Source organism: Aquila chrysaetos, chromosome 12 (assembly GCF_900496995.4).
Source record: "Aquila chrysaetos chrysaetos chromosome 12, bAquChr1.4, whole genome shotgun sequence".
NCBI classification, from domain to species: domain Eukaryota; kingdom Metazoa; phylum Chordata; class Aves; order Accipitriformes; family Accipitridae; genus Aquila; species Aquila chrysaetos.
In genome coordinates, this window is record NC_044015.1 from 4,681,847 (window position 1) to 4,704,499 (window position 22,653).

The following is a 22,653-nucleotide window of genomic DNA, read 5'->3' on the forward strand; positions in this document are numbered from 1 at the left end:
TCACTTTAAATAGCTGTTACTACCAGAGCCCGCAGGCTTCTGCCTCAAGTCCTCGCTGGCTGCGCACGCAAGCAAACACCGGCACACTGCCATTTCCCGTGCGTGTCTCTGCATCTACCTGCCCCGTCCTGGGGCGCATTTCATTACTTTGTGCCTTTTTGCCAAGAAATACCAGACTGGTGTCGTAGACGATCATGGGAACTAATTCAGTCTGTGCCGAACATTGCTGCTGCAATCCAAGGCGTGATCATGGATGGAGGGCTACGTCCTGCCCCAAAATACACCACAGGCTGCTGAAACCAGAGTGAGAATGAAGTTGTTAGGTTTCTTCAGGAGGGAAAAGAGAAGGGTCAGTAGTCAGAACAAGCCTTGATGCTCACATTGCCATGTGGTATTGGTGAGAAAACAGCATAAAAACCAGGGCAGTGCTCCAGACTGAATGATTGTTCAACTCAGGAGCCATCCGGGTGGAGGTACTTGTCCAAGTCCCTTTAAAGACCTTCCCCCAGCCAGGTGGGCAGAGCCTGCTTTCATTCAAGGAGCCCGCTTTCATTCAAGGTTCATTCTTGAACCTTCTGCTCTGTCATTCATTTAAAAATTCCACCTAAGCTTGTATTAATCATGGCAAGTTGGTGATTGCAGCCCGGCTTTTCCAGGACATTTGCTTTCTTCTGGTGATGGCAGGGAGCTGTGAAGAAGCATCAGTCCTAAAAACGGGCCTTTATGATGCCAAAGAGCCACAGCTCCATAATTTCCTCATAAATCTAGCATAACCGCATGGATTCAGAGAAGCTGCCTTGGATTTATGCTGGCAACACTCTTCCTGACCTGCAACCCAGCATCTCGAGCGAAGTGTTTGCAATTCAGCAAAGCCCTTGCAGGCTGCGGGTATTAACGATGACCCTCGAGCATAAAATACAGCGGCATCTCTCCTCTTAGTGCCGCACGGATGGGCTCTGCGCCAGCTCCCGGCCGCGGGTGCCGAAAGCGGAGCGACGCTCCTGGTAGGCTTTTGTGTTTGTGCTACAGGGTGGAGGGGAAATTTAATTGCTTAGCTGCTGACCGTCAGCTCCAGCCAAAAGCACACTGGCTCCGGTGTTGCAGAGCAGGGTGCTGGCTTCCCGGGCTCTGGGTGCTTGGTGGTGGGGAGTCAGCAGAAGCTGGGTTTATGGCAAGGGGGGATGCTCCATTCTCTATCCGTCTCTTCATCTGCTTGTCCTTTGCTTCAGCCAGCCACAGTCATGGGTTTCTTGTAGTTTGGTCGCAGCTGTGGGGAGTCTCAAGGCTTATTTTAAATATGTTGCGTGCTGTTTGAGCAGGACATAGTTTAGGAACAAATGACCAGCAGGGACATTTTGGGAAAGGACTAAAAAACATTAAAGATCATGAGCTTTGATGTCTTCTAATTTAGCCCAGGAGGATGGGAGCTGAAAGCCCTACACTTCCTACAGACCTGCAAGCAGGGCAGATGCAAACGATTATTTATTTGCCTTGTTGCAGTGGAATTGCCTGCACTGGACAAAACCTGGTCTGCAGGATGACACTAAGGATGGTGGGCAAAAAGGAGAGAAAATGGAATAATTAAGAATGTGGCTTGGGAAAGGGGGTTTGCTGCTGTTTTGAGGCCTTGATGGTTTGGTTCTTGCTTGTTACTATTACGTAATGTATTTCATTTGGCATTACTTTATGCAAGTAGGGAGAGGGAAAGCTGGAGCAGAAGGGAACGTCATTCAAAAACCTTGTCCCCAGGTCCCAGCCTTTTCTGCGCTGCTTACAATTAAGAAAGTAGTTTAGAGACCAGCTAAAATTTTGGAGAAGGAAAGTCATCATCAAAGTTTCCAAACCTTGGAGAGATGACAAAACACATCTGTGAGGACCCCAGCAAGTGCCTTACAGGGGCAAGCAGCACCAGAGCAGACAGTCCTGGTCTTGTCAAGGGTGGGATTTTTTATTAAGAAAGCAGAACCCAAACCTCTCCAGCTTTCCTTTACTGTCACAAAGAAACCGAGAAATATGTGGTGTGAGGCAGGGAGGAGAGAACAGACAAGCCTGGCACGTATGAAACTTTTGCCCTTGGTTTCTGAAGTCTGCTGAATTTTAAATTGGGAATTTCTTGTCTGATAACAGAGAGAGAAACGGGGAACCAAGTGGGGAGGCACAGGGAAACTGGGAAACCCCAGCCGAGGGTCTGGGGTTGGGGGGGGGGGTAGGAAGTTTCTGCTATTTTTGCTGTTGCTGCAGTACTTTCTGCTGTACTTTGTGGTAGATTTTGTTCTTTTATGACCCTCCTAACCCTAAAGACCTGAAGCCTTCCTGGGGCATCTCCTCCCCCTGCCATATCTCACAGCCAGCGTGAGGGTGCTGGGGCCGAGGTTCCTCTCTGCCGTCCCGCAGTCCGGCAGCTCCCGGCGCAGCTGCCAAGGGCTGTGAGCATCCCCCCAACGATGGCAGAGGGATGAAAAGGCATTTCTCTAGACACGGGCTGATTGCTTTTGAAATGGCTGCTTGGTCCCGCTGGGGCTTCGCAGTGTTATTAATGATGTGGGGACAACCTGGAGCCCTGGGAAAGGTGCTAAAACCAGCAGGACCTGCTCTCCGGTGGCGTGCCATCGTCCCAAAGATGCCGGCTGCTGCGAGGAGCGGGGGAAAAGCCCCTCGCCACTCGCACGGGGCAGCGCCGGTAGCAGACCCCTCTCGCTCCCGATGCCCTGTGTTGTTTGGAGGGCACCTGCTTGGAGCAGAGGGAAGCGGCTCCTTCCTTGGGTGTGATTTGGAAAGGAAGGAATGGGTCGGCATCTACAGCTCCCACACTGCCAGCGCGGGGGGACCAAACCTGAGCGGATAAAGGCACTAACGAACCGGCCGCTGCCCTCCTGCAGAAAAGTCAAAAAGGGGAAGATTTGTGATCATTGGGATTATTATTCCCAGACTGTTCCAGCACCCCTTACCCAAAGCTTCACTTCCCCCCACAATCTCCTTTTGCCTCAGTTTCCCCTGACATGGCTGTTTCAGACTGATAAAGCAACAACCCCCAGCAGTGGCCCTTCAAGGGACAAGCATCGCGGCTGCTTTCCCTGTTCCCAAATGGCACTTCCAAGGACAGTTCGTTTGAAATGTCATGTTCACAGTCGTGTACTTGTATTCTCCTCGGAGGTACTAACAGCTGTAAATCTTCAAAAAGAATAATGATTAGCCCTAAGCGACGCTGGGCTGTTAGAAAACGGATCATGGAACAATTACTGAAAGCAGCCGAGACTAAAAGTAGCATTTAATGGGATCCGGCATCTTCTGTTCCCACTGACCTGAATGCTGCTCCTTCTGCCAGGCAAAGAGAGCGAAAACCTCTGAGATTTGTAAGTCGGAGTATTTAGGTCACACGTGGATTAGAGTGTGATCAGATTGGCTTTAATGTAGAGCTGCTCTGAATATCTATAGATCATATAGCGCGCTGAGGGATCAATGCTTCCAATGGCTTTTAGCGAGGTGATGAGGTGAGCCCAGTGAAAGGCTCTCCCTCCGACGGCGCATCGGTCTTTTGTACTGGCCGCCAGCAGCGTGGTGGGATGTGGGTGTTACTCACCCGTGTGTGATCCCAGCTGCTGCGCTGAGAGCGGGGGGGCCGGGAGCCTTCCCCGCGGGTGGGATCACTGCCTGTGGTACGTCCCTGCGCTGTGCTCGTCCCTGCTCAGACACGGATGTCACGGCAAGGGAGGACGTGCAGGGCAAAAGGGGCTTCCCACACCCTCTCTGTTGCCTCTTCTGCTCTTTGCAGAGACCTAACAAGTTCATTTCATTTAAGAGCACATCCGCACAGCTCTTGACCAGTTACGAATGTATTCGATGGGGTGTTTTCTGCCCCTGCCAGTCTGATCTCTTGTCATGGTGCTGAGTGGCCCAAGCTCCAGCCAGTCCTGGGACTGAGGTCTGTAACTGGACCATGGTGACCTGCAGGGACCAGGACCTGAGGGCAGGACCATGGCTGCTCCTTGTCCTGCTCAGCTCTGCCAAGCTGAGGCCTGTCCCCAGCACGATTCCTCCATCACTGGGAACAATTATGAGACAACCCAGACCTTGAACGCAACTGGGATCCTGCTTCCAGGTGGGTGCATGTGTCCGGCACGGCCGCGGCTCTGTACCTGGATGGATGGATGGCCAGCTGTAGCTCAGGGCTGGAAAGCCAGAGGTGACATGGGAGAGCGTTTCTCTGACGAATGTGATCACCTTTGCCATTCTCGGCTGGACGAATGTCTTAAGTTGGTGCTTAGTCTGCAGCATCGTGCTCCTGAAGACCCTGTGGGGTGGTGTGCCCTCCCAGCCCGGTCCATAGGCAGGATGTCCCCTTGCCTTTAAACAAAGACCCATCGTGTTTCTGGCTTGCTGTCCTACCAGGCTCACCCATGGCTAAAAGCTCAGGGTAAGAGGAAGAAGAAGATCCTCAGAGAAGCTGCAAGCTGTGATTTGTTAAACCAGGGACCGGCCTGAGCCGGTACCTGTTCCGCAGAGCTCCCGTCTTCTTCCTCTCCAGTTCCACACCATGTCAAACCCTTGCCCCAGGAGAGGAGGCAGAAGATACCTTCGGCTATGTTTTCCTGCCTAACCAAATCACTGCAGCTATGAGGAAGGGCCCAGGTCTGAGCTCCTGCAGCAGTTCTCTACCAGATGCTTTCCATTAGCTGAACACAGCAGGGCCGTGACCTGCAAGCAGCCAGCCAGGGCATGGCACTGGGACAGCGGAGCCCGTCCAGATATCAGCTGTGGGTATCGGCTTGTGCAGAGGATGCTCCATCTCTCTCGCTGGCTCCCTCCAACACGGGCAGTGCTACCCAACCCCACTGCAATGCCTGGTGGCGTGAAGCCACAGGAACATCCAGCTTCCAAAATGCTCCGGGCGTTCAATTAGCTGCACCTCCCCAAGGAGATTGCTCAGCTCAACGTATCTAAAATCTCCTGTGATGATAGATCGTGATTTGACAGGAAAAGCACAGCTGGCAGAGAGAAGACATCTCTTCGCTTCCTGTAACTTCCTGAGCACTTCTTAATAATGCCAACACTCGTAAAGGTCTGTGGTTCTTGCAGTCACACGGAGACATAATCTCCCCGGCTGACGCTGATGTGTTGCTACCTCAGGGTAAGGAGGCAGCAGCTGTGTTTCAGCACACAGATATTGCACAACTGTTCAGGATGGGAAGAGCTGATGTATGCTGGATCCAACTGAAAGAGGAATTTTGGGTCAGCAGAATATTGTTGTCAGCGCTGGGACGTGGCCACGTTGCTATGGGGACACTTGTGCCTTTAGGTTTTTGATCGTGCGAGGAATCGGGATGCTCCTTCACCTGATTTCCCTGAGAAATCGTGTTTCTGTGATCGTCTCTTCCAGCCCTCAGCCCCGCTCCCCCCCCCTCCGATCGCATCTCAGCCCGGTGGCAACCTCCGACCACATCTAAGAGAAGGGTGGAGGGCTCCGAGACATGAAGCACCTACAACAAGCCCGTGCAACGCCTGGCCTGAGCGCCATGTGCATCTCCGGCAGGTATTTGTTTGGTGCCAACAGCTGCCAGGCAGCGCGTTGCGGCTTAGCCGGCAGCGGCAGGGGGGGGGCACTCACCTGCATAGCCCCGGATCAGCCGGCACCCACTGCAGCCCGCAGCTGCGCAAAGGGACGATGCCGGTGTGGAGGTGACACGGCTCCTGCTGGAGCAGGGACCAACCTACAGAGCTGTGTGCTTTGCCCAGAGGACTTGGACTTAGCAGACAACATCCAGATTCTTGTCTTTAAAATCAGGTCAAGAGCCCAACCCTGTCTACGTGAGGGGTTGGAGGATAAATGCTTCAAGGACTGGAAGGATGTTTTCAATTCCCAAGTCTTGGGAACCCGGTCGGGTGGTTCTGGTGGAGCCAGGGATGAAATCTGGGGGAAAAGACCTGCAGCCAGCCCAGTGAGCTGGCAGGTTTGGGCCGAGAGCCGGGGCAGCAGGAAACCCACCGGCACAACCAGCTCGAGCATCTGCCTCCCCTTGTACCAGTGTCAGGAGGAGACGGAGTCGGGCTGGGGCTGCCACAGCAGTAGGGGCTCTGGGGAGAGGGGGAATTGCACGGAGAAAAGGAAAATTCATCCCCAGAACTAACCTGTGCCGAAAATAATCAGTGACTAATTGTATGTCTTTATGATTGCCTTTTGACTGCGAGTTATTAAAGAGGGGAGAAAGAAGATTATGTCCTTGTGGGAGGATAAATGAGCATTGCCATAGAAGCGAGGGGATGCTGCAGCACAACTCAGTCCGTCTGGACCACAAACCACGAAGCCACGGCAGAGCCTCGGGGGCGGCCGGTGCACGGCAGACAGTCACGCACCCGTGTGAATCTGAGGCAAGCTGACAGCCTGGGAAGTCAGAAAAGATACATTCGTGTTATCCAGCCAAAGCCAGAGAGTCAATATTTAGCCTGGACATGGAGCGCAGCCCGTGTGCAGCCAGGCTGCCGTCCATCACGCTGCTTGATTGCCCTCCCGAGCTCTTCCACCAGCAGCTTTCTCTCTGCCTGGTCTCACAGCCGGATCGTGTTTCCTACTCTCTGAGCTAACCCCATCCCAGAGACACTGTTATCAGTCTCAGGGCAAGGGAGAAGTCAGGATTTGGGGGGGGGTTGAGGGATTAGGAAAGAATTTGCCTCTGGGAATCTCTTTCCTCCACCTGCCTGGGATAAATTGTCCAATGGAGGTGGAGGCTTTGCAGCTCGACGGGGTACTGCTCAGAGCTAAACATGTGGAGGCAAAAATGCTCCTGGTCCCTCCCAGCTACAGGGGAGGGTGTTGAAAGGTCCCAGAAAGGGTGAGGAGAGCTCTCTGTCCCATGGCCCCACGCAGGGACGAAGTGGGAGGACATTTTGCCTGAGCTGTGTGCGTGCAGATGTTGCCCATTAAACCCCCAGCTTCTTTCCTGGGAGGAGCATCTCGCCCACAGGAGGCAGGAGGAGGCTTACGAACCTGCAAGCACCATGGAAAACAATTAACTGGGAGAAGAAGGGATTTTAATTTGGCCTGTTTATGATTTTCTGCTTTCATTATGTCCCTATAAAGCGAACAGTTAACAGCCCTGACCTTATTGGAGTGGGAATAAAACTGAGAAAACTACCCTGGCATGGTGGGGGGGGGCTTTGTTTACAGCTCCATCCCTTTCTCCATCTGCGTTCAGCTTCTGTGGCGCGTTATTTATACCGCAGCAGGGTTCACGGCGTGCTCGGTCCTGTCTCTGCCAAAGAGGGGAAATCCCTGCCCTGGAAAGCAGACGACTGCTCCTGAGTTCATTTGCTGCATGGTCCTAAAGCAAGACCATGACCCAGGCTCACCGGGTGTCCGGAGCCCTGGAAAAAGGCTAAGTCCCCTCCGGATGCCAGTGCCCAATTTATTCCTCCTTTAGATCCTGCAATTAAAGACTTTTCACACCTCTGCTCAAGAAAAATGTCAATACTGCAGCTGTGAAACATTACAGTTTCAGGTTTTTTTTATAAACCTGAAGCCTTTCAGAAGTGGCTCTCCATAAGAGAGATGTCCTCAAAGCAGGATGCCTCCAAGATGTGCCGGGCTTGTACCAGTCATGGCTGTACCACGTCCCCTGCGCCAGGCGCTTCTGCCTGAGGCTGTACCTGCCTGTGCTGAGCTGGGGGCTCTGGGTAACTGGCATAGGCAGGGCCAGAGCCTGATGGTCCTTTTCAGCTCCCCAAATGAGAGATGCTTCGTCTCCTCGCTACCTCGTGTGAGCGGGAAGCTGCGGTGAGGATCACATCCCTCCCCGCCTCCCCAAGAGGTGCCTGTGGCTGCAGCAGGGCTCCTGGGGACCTGGCTACAGGAACAGCTACGGCGGGGAAATCGGAGGAGTCGGAGGGCAAAGGACCTAAACACTGGCAAAAAGTGGTTTTCACTGGGGTTGTCTAAGCATTGCTGGTCCCAGGGGATTGCTCCTCCTCTCCCCTCCACCACCTTCTTAACCGTGCCTGGCAGATTTCTGATCTGCCTCTCTGCATCCCCAGCACCCATGTCCATCCCACAGCTGGCTCAGAGACCCCAGGTCGGGGAACAAATTGTCCCCTCTTCTTGCTCTCCATGGCCGGGGGGGGGGGGCTCACAGAGGGACAAACCGTGTCCCGGGTGCCCTTGAGAGCCACATGCCCCTGCACCCGCCTTGCTAGCCGCAGCCCCTGCTTTCGATGCCTGGGGCTAAACTGCCTTTTCTGGGGCTGAGGCGCGGGTGCTCCGGCTCCCGGTGATTGGGTGCTATTTTGCTCCGGCACGGTTCGGCAGCTGTTGCTGTATATTACCCCGGAGAGCCGGAGCCAGCCGGGGGGCTGGAGGCAAGGCGGCGGTGGTCGAGCCCCAGGTACGACTTTCTGTGGCTTTTAACCCTTTCAGTTAGCCCCCTTTCACGTGGGGCACCCCACGGGCACAGCCCGTGAGGCAGCGCTCGGCACGCTGCCGGCCGGCAGCGGATGGAGGCCACGGGGCCCGTCCCGGTGCTGCCATGCGAGCGTGCACAGGGAGAGCAGGGCAGGCGAGGGGACTATTTTTGGAAGTTTCTTTGATGTGAGTCAGCGGTAGAAGCAACCTTAGGAGCTTGTGCAGGAACAGTCCCAGCGACAGCAGAGTGGAGCTGATTATTCGTTGAGTGTCTGCAATTTTGTGCACTTAAGAGAGGACCTGGCATGCGGAGCGTGCGTCCGAGGGAGTGGGAACACAGGCAGCGCCGGGGAGGGGATGGATGGGTCGAGCAGTCGTACGGGAGGTCTCCCGTGCAGGAGTCAGTGTGAGCCAAGGGCAGGAGCTGGGCTCCGGGTGATCAGCCCTGCCATGGGCAAAATGTCCCTGGCATCGGTGGCCGTCCCTGCCCTGCTTGGCCTGGGCAGTGGCTGTGTACACGTTACATCGGCGCTGGTCCGATAGGAACCGGCCCCAGGAAGCCTGTTCCTGCAGGTGACACGACCCGTCCTGGCTGGCGATGAGGATCTCGCGTGGGCTGTAGAGCCCTGAAATGCATCTGCCTCCTGTCAGGGAGACCCTCCTGTCTCCCATGCGGAGGGGAACAGACCCAGACATGGAGCCGGTCAGCTCTGGGACCGAGTTAACGCCCATGGGGCACTTGGTGCGGGGGGAGGATGGCTGCCTGCCTGGTCGCAGCGTGGCTGTCGCGGAGCCCAGCAGCCATCGCGGCAAAACCTGGAAATGTGCCTGGGGGCTGGAGGCAGTTTGGGCTCCTCCGTCCGGGAGAAACTCAAGGGACGGAGGCGTGGGAACAGTCCGGCACCCCGTGACAGGGAGCTGAGCTCAGCCAAGGACTGGGGACCACGGCGAGGATGTGGTGGGCCGGCCGTGTGCTGCAGGGCACTGCTGCCCAGCGCCGGTGCTGCTGCCTGCTGACCGCCCGGCATTTGTTTTATCCTTCTTGGTTTAGTGAGAGTCCCTCGAAGTGACATGGCAGCAGGTCCCCGTGAGGTGTTGGAGAAAAACTTGGGATGCCCCAAGGCCACCGATGAGCTGCCCAGGCGGGTGGGAAGTGCTCAGAGGCGGCCGAGGAAGGATGGGAGAAAAAGTACCTTGTCCTCACCACGAGCCAGTGGCCAGGAGGTGCTGGCTGTGGCTGTGCCAGCACCGCTGCCGTAATGCTCGAGGTCCCGCAGGATAGGGCTCAGCCTGGCAGAGATGGCACCATGAAATCATGGGGTGACCTCAGGCATCGAGTGGGATCCATGCAGCACCGACCCCGCAGGGATGTCGGCTGTGGCCGGGGTGAAGAGGAACAGAGGCTTGTGCCCTCCTCCAACTTCCTCGCACCCATCTTTGCTCAAAGAAAGCGTCAATAGCTGTGTAGGTCAAAAACATGAGAAGCACTTGGGGGAAAAGCTCTTTAAGGAAAACTTCTCCATCTTTGTGCTTTCCTTGGGGCTGGCAACCCCCTTAGCCAACATAAGAATCCTGGGGGAGCTCCTTCACTTCCCAGCAGAGAAAGGACCAGACTCACCATCACTAACAAAACTGAGAATTTTTTTTTATTTCCTCTTGAAAGCAGAGACCTTTCAGGCCACGGTTCCCAGCCAAAAGGTTTCCTCTTATTTATTTCCAGTATCACGTCTTAGAGTTTGTCCTGGGAACCGGTATTTTTTCTCAGCATTCATTCTTCCGCTGGGGGAAAATAAACTAAATCTGGCTCAAAGGGGGCAAAAATTCCTCCTTCTGGTGAGGGCTTGCAAGGATGTGGCATCCAGATCCCCGTGGAGTGAGAGCTGCGCTCGGAGGTGCCGAGAAGGCTGAGGCTGCATGGTGTTGGGACCTTGTTGGTGCATCCTCACCCCCCCATAGGTCACCCCAGACGCAGGGGCAGAGAAACCCCCGAGGAGCCTGGCACGCTCCCCAGCCCTTCAGTGCGTCAAACTGCTGCAGAGCCCTGGGGACCCTCCAGTTTTCTCTCCCGCTTCACATCTGGGTAAAGACCTGAGAGTCATCCCTGAGCTTCGTGGTCCTCTTGGGTGGTTTGAGGTCGTCTTTGTGGTCTGGTTGCTCCATGGTACCTGGAGTTTGTCCCGCTCTCTAGGCTAGAGCCTGAGCTGCCTCCAGCCATGTGTTTTCAGGGTGCCCGTGTGCACCCTGGGCTGTTCGTCCCCTCCGTGCGCCTTGGCAGGGAGGTCACCATCCCCCTCGACTGCAGCTCCCTGGGGATATCCAGGATGGTGACATTTTGGGGCTCAGCAGCCCCTGACCTGCACGCTGCTGCTTTTACACCCCAACCTTGCCAGCTGCTGCCACGATGGCCAGGGGGGTTTTTTTGCCTGTCTTCTGAAACCTCTCTCCACGGGTGACCCGGCTGCTCTAACTGGGGGGGATGTGGCTGTGATGTCCCCACTCTGCGGGCTGGTGGGTAGCAGTGGGAAGACCACGCACCCCCAGCCCCTGGCGATTCCCACCTCCCCAAATTCGCCGCCTAATGAACCGCTCTGTGCTTGTCTTTAACAGATGCCGATGCACCGGTGAGCAGCGACGGGGAGAGCGGTAGAGCCCATGTAAGTGTGCAGCGTCCCAGGACGGGGGGGGGGCTGCCAGGGGGGCTCCCTGCACCGGGGCTGGGGGCTGAGCAGGGTGCTGTCCTGCTGCAGCATTCAGCCCAGGAGGGTTCTGCAGGGAGTTGCAGCACGTCCATCCCGGGGGAGCCGAAGGCCGCGTCCTTCAGCTGTCACTGTCACTGATCCGTGCCGGTGGGCAGCTCTCCATCGCGGCACCGATCCGGTGCCGCTGACACAAGCCAGCCCGGCCACCAAACCCCCCGTCCCCAGCAGCACCAAGCCCAGACCCCAATGCACGGTGTGCTCCTTCTCCTCCAGCCGCGCTGACCCCACCGGTGAGCGTGCCCTGGATCCGACCCACTGCCCTCAGTGGATATGCGTGACCATGGCAAATCCAGCCCCGAGGGCTACTCTGGGGTGGGCTGGCTCAAGCCCAGCTCAGGGGTCAGCAGCCACCAGCCCACCCATATGTGCTTGGGCCACCTCCCAGCTCCTGCTCTGCCGCACGGAGCCAGCTAGTGGCTAAATCCATCTTAGCAAACCAAAAAAAAAATCCAACGTGTTTTAAGGCTGCTGATGCAAATACATGCACTGCAGTTAGATGCCCGAGGAGCCAGTGACGAGCCTGGTTAGTGCCGCTCGGGGCCGGTGGCAACATTGGCTCAGCCCCGGGGGGACCCCAGGACCGTGACCACAGGCTGCGGAGCGCAGGGATCGGGTCCCTCCATGGCTGCGCTGAGCACCCCTTCTTCTGGGAGGGGGCACAGACGTGCTCCATGCCCCTCATCCCACCCAGCCACGCTGCTCGATTTCCCCACGGGGCCATGCGATGCTCTTACACCCCCAGCCACGCTCGTGGCCCTCCCCGCAGGGGCTAGAAGAGGCAAGGACCCAGCTTGGCGTCTCTGAGCAGGATCCGGACAAGCCTGAGCTGAGCATGCCAGAGCCAGCGCCGCTCGGCGTGGACAAGAAAGCGGTGGAGAAGAAGCGGGTGGAGAAGGTGGGAGCCAAAGGCAGCGCTGCCGGGCCTCCAGGTAGGTGTGCAGGAAAGCCCTTCCGTGCCCCAAAATGGCCAGCCTGGCCCCAGGTGGCCACAGAGGCATAGACCCTGTCCTGCATCCCTGGCCAGCCCGGGAGACACCGTCTGGCCACAGAGCAGTGACGGGACGAGCTCTGCTCTCCACGGTCCCCTGGGAGCTCAGCGACATGGAGATGGGGCTTCTCATCCCCCTCCCAAATCCCGCTCCTCCTCCTCCTCCTCATCCCAGCCCAGATCTGCTGCTGGGGACGGAGCAGCAGGGCCGGGAGCACGGGCAGAGGTTTTCCCCAGGATGCTGTAATGCCATTGTGGCCCAAACAGCTCGGACGCAGCCCCCATGACACTCTTTTCCCCACCCCTGCAATGCAAACACCTTCTTCTGCTGGCGGCAGCAGGGCAGGCAGCTCCTGCCCCTGCCCATGCCCCTGTCCCTGCCTGGAATGGGCTGTGCAGAAGGATATTAAGAGCCCTTCGCACCCACCCAGTTCAGAGCCCTTTGCCGCTTCCCAGCTTCCCCAGTAACGCTGTTTTCCTTGGGGGTCCCCAGTCCCCAAGAGCCTCCCCGTGCAGAGGAAGGTGGAGCCCCCCAGCCCGGACCCCGCAGAGGAGCCGCTCCTCTGGGAAGGGCTCACTCTCAACAAGTGCATCCTGGTGGCCTCCGTCGTCGCCCTGCTTAGCGTCACCTTCCAGGTGCTCCAAGGTGAGCCGGGAGCCGGACGGAGGGGGACGGGGTGGCCGGACCTGTCACCACCTCCTGCCTCCTTTCCCCTCCTCTCTTCCAGCGCCGTGCTCCAGGGAGGGAGTCAGCCGCGGCAGGGAGGACACTCCACCGCCTCCCCTTCATGGTGGGTTCAGATGCTCCGGGTTGCCCCAACCCCCTCGATCCAGCCTGAGACGGAGCCATGTCCCAGGTTGGGGTGGCCCTGGGACCCCATGTCTGGGACATCACATGCCAACAGCCTTGTCCCCTCCTGACGGTGGCCTGTCCCTCTCCCCTCCTAGAGGTGGTCAGCACCAAGGAGGAGGAGGTCCAAGAAGTGGTGACCGCCCAGCCCGCCCAGCCAGAGCGCAGCATGTTCAAGGACGATGATGGTGATGACGATGGCGACGATGACGGTGATGATGATGGTGGTGCTGACAGCAACCTGGTATGGATCCAGGGTGGGGGGAGAAACAGCATCCTCGGGGCACCTCCTGGGGGGGGGGAGGGCATCTCATCCCTGGGGGGAGGGATGGAGAGGGGTCCCCGTCACTTGGGCTGCATCACCGGCGCCTGGTACCCTCCATCCCCCCCCCCTGCAGGCAGAGCCCTGGATCTTCAAGAAGTGGTTTGGCCGCTCAGCACCGGAGGATGGGGACGAAGAGCCCACGGATGTCCCTGAGGTGCCGCCAGCTGTGACGGAGGTGAAGAAGAGCCGGGAGAAGAAGCTGGAGAAGAAGCTGGAGAAGAAGGAGGAGAAGAAGGAGGAGAAGAAGGAGGAGAAGGTCCGGGAGGGGCGTGCTGCCCAGGCAGAGCGGAGCAGCCGGAGGGAGACACGAGCCAAGGACAGGGCACAGGGGGAGAAGCCCGGCAGAGCCCCCCGGCCCCCCCGGGAACCGGAGCAGCAACCCCAGAAGAAGCGGGGCCGGGAGGGGAAGGAGAGCCAGCGGGAGCGGGATGAGCCCAGGAAGGAGGGATGGAAGGGCCGTCCCGGCAGGGCCGACGGTGGCGGGGAGAGCCCGAAGAGGGACTGGCGGCAGCAGAAGGGCAAGAAGCCCTGGGAGCCGGCAGCCGCCCCGGGAAAGGACGGCACCGCCAGGCCCAAGGAGGGCAAGAGGCGCGACTGAGGCTGGGGCGACCGAGGGGCTCGATGATGCTGAATCCGGGGGGGGGCCCAACCCTGCCACTGCCCCCGGCAAGGGCACCCTGCCGCTCCCTGCCCGCTCTCCGGAGACATCCCCGGGCCGGCAGCGTGGGCAGCACAGGCAGCGCTCCAGGATCTCGGAGCAGCGGCAGAGCAGCCCGGGAGCCTGGCACGAGCCTCCCTGGGGACTTTGGGCCCCCCCTGGATTAGATGCACAAAGGCAACCTGAAAGGACCGGGGGAAGGATCTTCTCTTCTTCTGGGCTTCGCGCTATTTCTCCATCCCCACCCGAAATCTCTCTTGCAGTTCATTTTCACCCGTGGTCCCTGAAGCATCAGGGCGGCGCAGTGGGCACAGGGATCCCAGTGAACAGAATTTGTCTCCAGACTCTGTAGCACTTTAATTCAGTTAATGGTTTTATTCAAAGCAAATCAAGAGAGAAGTGTATTTGGGGTTAACAAAGCCAGGCTGCAGCCATCCTCAGGGGGACGTCAGGGGAACGACCACCCCGACGTCGCCGGGCCCCAGTGCCATCGCTGCAGGGTGGCACGAAGCTTGCTGGTAACAAAACAGGGCTGGAGAGCCCATCACCCGGGGATCCCTTCGGGCCTTGCCTTCACAGAGTCGCTTTTAGGAATGAAAACACAAGTGCAATATCACGCAGCGCTGTAGCAACTACAGGAGACGTTCACAGCCCCAACCCACGGCAGGTTTAAGTATTTGCTAAATCAATAGAGGTTAAAATAAACTATTTTCATTTTTAATAAGGTATTAAATTGAATGTTTTAAAAAAAAAAAAAACCAAAAGAGCTTGTCCCTGGTTATGTTTGTGTGGTTTTTGTGCCCCCCCGATCCCTGATGTACAGGGCTCAGGGCTAACCCGTGTTCCCACGTGGGCTGTGGGACGGGGCCAGTGTGTGCCAGCCTCTGGCCATGCCCCTGCCAGCCCCGTGGCAACGCTGCAAAGCCCAAGGGCTGATCCCAGCACCGGTGAGGCTGCAGCCAGGACGAGCCCAGGAGCTGCTTTCCGGGGATTTGGACCCTGCGGCAGCCCCGGCAGGTCTCACTGAGGGTTGGGCTTAGCTGGGAAGACGATCTGGGGACAGCCGGGCTCTCCATGCTGATACTGTTGGGGACGCAGAGCAGGTGCTTTGGCAGCCGTTTGCACCCGCTCCTATTAATGGTGTGAGCAGCCCAGGAGGTGTAATGGGATCGCTCCCCAATCTCAGCCCTCCCTCCCTCCCTCCCCTCGCCCCCCAGCTCTGGCAGCGTCCCAGGAGCGGGGTCAGCGCGGGGCGATGCAGCCATGACCCAGCAGGGAGCCCCAAGCCACTGCCAGCGGCTCGCCGCGGCCCCTGGCTCACATGGGGACAGGTCCCCAGATAAAGGCTGGTCCCTGCGAGGGGATTTGCCTCTTGTTCTGCCTTCGCAGGTGGAGCCGTGTGGCCAGCGGGGGCTTAGTGATGGACCGTGGGCTGGGAAACGGCCAGAGGATGCTGCGAGCGGGGGGGCTTGGAGGAAGCAACAACTGACCTCCCCAGCCACTACAGGAACAGAAGGCAAGGCATAAATAAGTGTGGTCCTGGCTGGATCCACCAAGCCTTGCCCTCCCGTGATGGCCCCGTGGGTGCCTCGGGCATCCCCGGCATCAGCAGCCGGCGCAGGGTAACAGCGGGCTGCAGAGCAGCCCCCCAGGGACCAGCACGGCTACAGACAAACCCAGAACCAGAGCAACGCTAGTGAGCCAAACCGTGGGGAAAGGACATGCGGGGAGCTCCCGTCTCAGCGAGAAGCACCAGCTCCGGAGCTGCGAGGGCAAACCTGGGTGGGGGGGGAACATGATGAGAGCGAGCAGGGAGACAGGCAGGAGCCTCTACCGACAGCCGCACTCCTCTGCCACCATGTTGGGGAACTTGCGGACCTCCAGCCCCTCCGTGGAGAGGCTGATGATGAGCTGGTCCGAGTAGCGGACGGGCACGCAGCAGGGAGCGCGCTGGAGGGGCGAGCCCCGCTCCTGCATGCCCAGCAGCAGCACCGTGTGCGAGTAGTAGCTGGGGACGCGGGTGGAGAGGGGCAGCTTGCAGGGACCATCACAGTTGTTGGCCGCGTAGACGGTGGGCATGACGATGAACTTGCGGTCGTGCAGGTCGATGGTCAGCTCCTGCAGACGGCAGTGGGCCTGGTGCCGCGCGCTGCGGTTCTGCCGCAGCACCTTCCTCCGCTCCTGCCAACGCGCCCGCACCGTCTGCAACGCCTTCAGCAGCAGCAGCGTGTGCAGCTTCCCGGAGCCGGCCGGCCGCTCGCCGGTTTGACCCTCACCCGGCCCCAGGGGGTAGTAGCAAAAGCTCAGGAGATGCTGGAAAAGCCCCATGTTGGCTTGGAAAGCCGAGATGTCCTTCAGCTCCTGGATGACCGTCTGCAGCTTGCCCATCAGCAGCTGCAGCACAGTCCCCTCTGGTTGCCAGTCCCCCAAGTGCTGCTCCAGCACGGCTCCACCGTCCTGGGGGAAAAGCAGCACCGAGGGCTCCTCCGACTGCACCAGACGCTCCAGGGCCGCCTCCTCCGACAGGTTGAGCAGCTGGTGAGGAAGGGTCTCCATCACTTGGAAGTCCAGCCAGTGGCGGGAGCTGGGCTGGGTGGGTGGCTCGCTGGAGGGGCTCAGGACCTGGCGGATGAATCGGGTCAGGATGCTCAGGAACTGACTGCTGCCACTGGGTGCCAACGATGAAGCGTTGGCTTGGCTTGGGGCGGTGGGGGACGGCAGCTCCTCGGTCCCGGCCTGGGGTGGGCTGCAAGGAGAACAGAGGGAGGGTCACGGGGTTCCCTTGTACCCCAGGGGTCCCACCAGGCCCTGCCCCACATCCTCCCACCACAGTCCCGCAGCAGAAGGACTGGGGCTGCCCCTCTCCTCCCCTGACTCCCAGCCCCTGTGTTTTTCCATGGTTGCAGCGAGGGCCACGGACCTGAGCTGTGGGTACGGAGCTATGTCCACCACCCCCTCGGCAGAGAGGTAGGAAAAAGGAGCCAAAGCCACCTCTTCCTCCTGCCGTGACTTGGCCAGCAGCAGCACGACGGGAGTCATCCTGGTGAAGCACTTGTCATCGGAGCCAAAAAGGAGCTGCTGGGTCTCCGTGGAGGACAGGGGGGTACCTGGCGGGGAGAATAGCCCTGAGGACGGTGGTCGGGGGTCTCCCGCACATCCCCACAGCCCCTCGTTACAGACAGGCTTGAGAGGATCCCAAACGCCCAAGTCAGGACACAGAGGGCACGGACACCGCCGTCCCTCGCCGTCCCTTGCCGCCACAGCCTTCCCGCATCCCTACCTCCCTCTCCACCATGCCTGATGGCCAGGGAAGCCTCGAAGCTGAGCTGCTCGCTGCTGCGGGTGACAGATGCCACGGCAGCTCCCAGGACCAGGTACTGGGTGTCCCTGGCGAGGCAGAGGCTCTGCACGGAGGCAAAAGACACAGAAGGACCGAGGACGTGGGTGAGGCGTCACGGCGGGGGGCACTCAAATGAGCCCCCCGCTGCGGTCCCCGCTGGGTCTGGGTCACCCAGTCCCCAGCGGCCCACCAGTTGGCTACCACCCAGCCCCAGAGCTGCTCTGGGGATGCTGGGGGATGCAGGGAGACCCAAGGACCCCCGGGTGGGCAGAGAGCCCCGGGTGACCCCGGCCCCAGACCCGCTGAGCCCGGCAGCGATGCCACGGCTGCTGCCCCCGGTCAGGCCGGAGAGCCCGGGGGCAGGTGGGGAGCCAGGACCCCCAGAAGGGGCTGGATGCCCCGGGCCGTCCCGCTGTCCCTGCCGGGAGCTGGGGACAGGGTAACAGCACCATCTTCAGGCACGGCTGGGGCCGGCGGGAGGATGCGACAGGGCAGAGATACTGGGGGAGGGTGGCAAAGGGACTGGGAAGGGATGGCAAAGGGACTGGGAGGGGACGGCACAGGGACTGGGAGGGGATGGCACAGGGGCTGGGAGGGGATGGCAAAGGGACTGGGAGGGACTGGGAGGGGACGGCAAAGGGACTGGGAGGGGATGGCACAGGGCTGGGAGGGGATGGCAAAGGGACTGGGAGGGACTGGGAGGGGACGGCAAAGGGACTGGGAGGGGATGGCACAGGGACTGGGAGGGGATGGCACAGGGCTCGGAGGGGATGGCAAAGGGACTGGGAGGGGACGGCACAGGGACTGGGAGGGGACGGCACAGGGGCTGGGAGGGGATGGCAAAGGGACTGGGAGGGACTGGGAGGGGACGGCACAGGGATGGCACAGGGACTGGGAGGGGATGGCACAGGGCTCGGAGGGGATGGCAAAGGGACTGGGAGGGGACGGCACAGGGACTGGGAGGGGATGGCACAGGGGCTGGGAGGGGATGGCAAAGGGACTGGGAGGGACTGGGAGGGGACGGCACAGGGATGGCACAGGGACTGGGAGGGGATGGCACAAGGACTGGGAGGGACTGGGAGGGGATGGCACAGGGGCTGGGAGGGGATGGCAAAGGGACTGGGAGGGACTGGGAGAGGACGGCACAGGGATGGCACAGGGACTGGGAGGGGACGGCACAGGGACTGGGAGGAGATGGCAGCAGTGCTGGACCAGCAGAGCCGAGACGCCCCCCTCCCACCACCCCTCCTCGCACCCAGGACCGCCCCCCACGCCGTGGCCACCCACCTGCTCCCTCGCCAGCCCCACGCCGGTGGCCAGCAGCTCCTCTCGCCGCCCGGTGCCCAGCCCCTCTCGGCTGCCCAGGTAGAAGAGCAGCGAGGCGAACCGCAGCTCTCCCAGCCACCGGCCCACCTCCGCCTGGAAAACCAGCTTGAACCGCAGCTTCGCCTGGGCTTCCCACTTCACTGGAAAGGAGAAGACAGAGGGGGTGAATCCCCCTTCCAGCACCCACAGGGCTCCTGGGGGGGTGACGGGTGAGGAAGGAGCTTCGTGGCCGAGCACCCGTCCCACGCGGTGGCCGAACGTCCGGGACGGGAGCCGACGGGGTGGAGGGACACGGCAAATCCCCGATTTCAGGGAGGTGGTCAGCGGGGCGAACCCTGCAGCCCCGGCGAGCAGGGGGCTGCCTCGCTCCCAGAGCGGCTCTGGCAAATTTTCACGGGCAGATCCCCGTGGAAATCTCTTCTCCCGTGGCAGCTCCTCCAGTAGCTCGGGGACGTTGTGGCCATCGCGCTGCAGCCAGCAGCACTGCCTGGGGAAGAGTCGCTTCCCCAGCTGCCCGGCACTGGCAAGTTCAGCTGAAAACTCAAAATCCAGGCGAGGAGGAAGAGATTTCAAGGAGAGAAACAACCATGACCCTCTTGCTACACAGGAGGCCGGATTAAAACTGAGGGTTGTGCTCTCCCTCGAGCACAGCATTTACCACTGAGACAGGACAGGGGAACGTGTGTCACTGGTTTTCGCCTAAGGCTGAACCTACACAAGCAAGCCCAGGACCTTGCCAAGGTTGCTCCTCGGCAACACCAAGCATGAGAGATTGATGAGCAGCCAGGCTTATGCCACAGCAGGACCAGCCAGGTCCGCTCATCCAACCCTCTCCTCTCTTTTCCCGGTCAGACAGAGTTGGGATGGGATCCTCACCCAAGTCATTAAGGCACAAAGTGAGAAACACTCATAATCTCGAAAGGAGAGCAGAAGCTACCAAGACTGCGGCACCTGCGCATTAGTCACAGGCAGGGACAAGGCACCCGGTTGCACGCAAGCTATCATCACTACTAACACTTCTTCAAAATGTACCCGGAAACACATATTACTGCATCGCTTTGCTAATTTTACAAGGAACCCAACCCCCCGAGTTTAATTCTGTGTTTAAATCTCTGATTTAGGGCAAGCAAACAGCATCGGCCTCCCCGAGCCCTGTGCTCGCCCCGCTCCGCTCAGCCTCGGCGCAGGGATTTCACACCAACCTTCCTCCAGATGCAGGACGAGGAAGCGGTCCTGCCCCGGCTCCACCACGTGCGCGTGGATGTGCTTCAGGGGATGGAGAGCAGCACCCGCCTCCCCGGCCGGGCAGAGCCCGAAGGTCTCGAGATAGCTTTCATCCCAGCTGGTGCGTTGTCTCAACAGCTTGATGAAGCTGCTTTCATAGTGGGTGAGAACACCCACAACTTCCAGGTGCCTCGGGGTCAGCCCGTCCTGGTCCATTTTCACCCTGCACACGGGCCCTTCCAGCCCCCCGAGTGGCCACGGGTGCAGGCTGGAGCCGGACCAGCCGATGTCCCCATCCTCAGCCATCCCCTGGAGGCATTTTGCTCCTGGGTCAGGCTTAGAAAAGAGGCGAGTAGCAGCAGTCATCCTTGATCTTTCCGCCGAGCTGGGTCTCACTCTTTTCTGTAAACTTGCATTTTCTCTCTCTCTCTCCTCTGCTTCAAGTCCCAGCTCCTCCGGCAGGCTCAGCTCCAGCCGGTTAATTGGGGAAATCCTTTCCCCTGTGCTCCCCTTTCTTGGAAGCGCTGCAGAGGGGAGCAACAGCACCAGCCATAGCAAAAGCACCTGAAGAGCAGCCTTCATGTTCTCACTTCAGCTACTCCCAACGCAGTCGGTCGAGCTGCTCACACGCACCTCAAAACACTTGGGCGGAAGGGGAGGACGGCATCTCCCTTTTAAAAGCCGGTGGCCTTGAGTTGACAATGCACAACACACCTCCCTTGAGAAACTCAAAGGCTGTCACGCTAGAGAGGAGGGAGGGATGTTTCAAAGAAACTTTTTTGTTCTATTTTTGGGTTTGCATCTAGTATTGGAAGCATAAAAAAATTAAAGCTGTTTCTTTTACTCGTCGGGATGCACGTCCTTGACTTCAGATGTTTTCTAAAGGAGGATGGACATCTAGACTTGGATCTTCATGGGGACTGGCACATACTATTCCCATCAGCAGTGAAACACCGGGAGGGAAGAATTAGCCGTACTAGGAGGAGGGGGATAGAGATAGATAATGGGCAGAAACTAAGTAAATGTATGGAAAGCCTCCCCCCTCGGCTGGCACCCCACACCCCGCAGTTTAGAGGCCGCCTTGCAGGGGCTCTTAACACATCTCCTGAGCCCCAGGCTGCTTCAACCTGTGAAGGAGAATCTCATAGGTGCAGCAGCAGCCTGATGACTTGAACACTTAAGAGTTGACTTTGAAAGTCTCACAACACACGTATTATAAGGACTTCTCCCTCTATGAGATGCCAATACTCGCTGTTAACACTTGGAATTACCAATGCCACCTACCTAATCCACCCCAGAGAAACCTCCCCCCCACCCAAGGTATCTCCTTTTTTTGGCACAGAGGGCAGGGGGAAAGGTACCCGCAACAAGTTCCAACGCACGTTCAGACCCTTCTCTGGGTTTCCGAGACTTTGCAGTTCAGAGCTCAGGATCTGGCTACAGCACTTCATAAAATGGACTGTGCACCCGAACCGGAGAGGGACGAAGGGCACCGCAGCAAAGGGCTGGTGAAGGCGGACCTCTCTTCTATGGGAGCTATGACAAAGGACATGCTCCTGGCAAAGGGGAGACCCACACAAGCTGATTCAGGCATCGAGCCAGCTCAACTTGAGGCAAAGTGCTTCTAACGTAGCGGGAAAGCCAGCAAAGTTTGGACACACTCTGGGTGGGACCCGTGTCAGGCCAGCAGAAGAGGAGAAGACTTTGATTCCTCCATCAAAGGGGCACGCAGCTGCAGGGCTGCGGCGAGCACAGACTCCCCTGCGGTCTGTGAAACGAGCCGGGCACTGGCCAAGAGCAAGCCCCGGTCGGGCAGCCCGGCCCCCAGCGATGCCTTTACCCACCGAGCACCCTGGTATCCTGCGCTGAGACGCCCCAGTTCAGTAAAATGAATCCTGGAAAGGACAAAGAGGAGAAATCTTATAACCTCTGCTTTTTAATGGGAACCAAATGATTGTTTGAAGGAAACATTTAGTATAAATAAAACCACAGAGAACTAAAAGCTTGCCAAAACTATAGTCTTCTAGTGAGAGGATATATACAATAAAAATCATACATGACAGCAGGTGCTTCACAATGGTACAGACAACATTTAATGAATTATAATAATAACCTAAGATTTTGTATCACTGCAGCTTTGGTGATTTCTTTTGACTAAACATTCCCAGAAACCCCTGCCACCGTCAGATGAGAGCACTAACGCTTTGTTTGTGAACCCATTTGGCATAAACAGTCTAGTAAGCAGCTGGTAGGAGCTAGGCAGCTGCATACTGGGGAAGGATGATTCTTTCTTAAATTGTCAATGAAATCTTGTCTGGCACTTTTCAAGGACTCCTGAGAAGCAGTCCAAACTGATTTCCTCAGCAGAGATGTTTCCAGCTTTTAGCTGGCAACACCTGAGCTACAGTACAGTGCTCTGGCACCAGGAGGAGAAAGGAGGTTTCCCAATGCAGCAGGAGCGGTACTCTTCCGATTGCAACCGTAATTCAGCAGGAAGACAAAAGAAAACTGGATTTAGAAAATTCTGCTTGCCCTCCATTCTGCCCGCCGCTGTGATTACTGGTGATGCAGTAACAGAATCCCTTCTGTGTGTCTATGACAAGTCACCCCATCACTGAATGAACAGCTCGATAAAGAACTTCAGTTGAATAGCAACTGATTAACTGGCTGGTGATTTATGGGATACACAGCAAGCAGTCTAAAGGGGGTAATACGTTAAGCCAACACAGCTGAGTTAGGTAGATGTAGCTATTCAGTTAGAAGGAGCTGAGGTGCCTAGAGATTTCCAATCCTT

At 58.3% G+C, this 22,653-nt stretch overlaps 2 protein-coding genes across 9 annotated transcripts in view; one reads left to right on the forward strand and one right to left on the reverse strand.

The window, feature by feature from the left end:
- LOC115349301 (junctional sarcoplasmic reticulum protein 1-like) overlaps window positions 1-14,690 on the forward strand; it is a 33,735-nt gene extending 19,045 nt beyond the window's left edge. For 3 of the 7 annotated variants that reach the window (XM_030033388.2, XM_030033389.1, XM_041128116.1), the window contains 6 exons: window positions 10,997-11,043; window positions 11,915-12,077; window positions 12,630-12,782; window positions 12,865-12,927; window positions 13,085-13,230; window positions 13,385-14,690. In XM_030033388.2, the coding sequence (XP_029889248.1) occupies window positions 11,981-12,077; window positions 12,630-12,782; window positions 12,865-12,927; window positions 13,085-13,230; window positions 13,385-13,909 (984 nt within the window). In that variant the 5' untranslated portion in view covers window positions 10,997-11,043; window positions 11,915-11,980 and the 3' untranslated portion in view covers window positions 13,910-14,690. Of the gene's footprint in view, window positions 1-934; window positions 1,005-10,996; window positions 11,044-11,890; window positions 12,078-12,629; window positions 12,783-12,864; window positions 12,928-13,084; window positions 13,231-13,384 lie in introns of those variants that run through there. The other 4 variants (XM_030033383.1, XM_030033384.1, XM_030033387.1 and 1 more) reach the window with 4 other exon arrangements.
- Window positions 14,691-14,695: 5 nt separating this feature from the next.
- Window positions 14,696-21,730, reverse strand: AMH (anti-Mullerian hormone). 2 transcript variants are annotated; one of them, XM_041128114.1, is made up of 6 exons: window positions 21,704-21,730; window positions 19,838-20,835; window positions 18,597-19,168; window positions 17,250-17,373; window positions 16,890-17,076; window positions 14,696-16,715 (listed from the first exon to the last, which is right to left on the reverse strand). In XM_041128114.1, the coding sequence occupies exons 2-6, from the start codon at window positions 20,439-20,441 to the stop codon at window positions 15,800-15,802; spliced, it is 2,403 nt and encodes an 800-aa protein (XP_040984048.1). In that variant the 5' UTR covers window positions 20,442-20,835; window positions 21,704-21,730; the 3' UTR covers window positions 14,696-15,799. The 2 variants fall into 2 exon arrangements, with proteins under 2 accessions (XP_040984048.1, XP_029889198.1); XM_030033338.2 differs by lacking the exon at window positions 21,704-21,730 and having other exon boundaries at window positions 14,710-16,715; window positions 18,597-18,775; window positions 19,838-21,682.
- Window positions 21,731-22,653: the final 923 nt, after the last annotated feature.

Excerpts from the sequence above, each read along its gene's own strand:
- AMH (XM_041128114.1), bottom strand. The coding sequence starts at position 20,441 with ATGAAGGCTGCTCTTCAGGTGCTTTTGCTATGGCTGGTGCTGTTGCTC. Across the intron at positions 17,077-17,249 it reads CAGGCATGGTGGAGAGGGAG|GTACCCCCCTGTCCTCCACG; the intron begins GTAGGGATGCGG and ends TCTCCCCGCCAG. Across the intron at positions 16,716-16,889 it reads GCTCCGTACCCACAGCTCAG|CCCACCCCAGGCCGGGACCG; the intron begins GTCCGTGGCCCT and ends TTCTCCTTGCAG.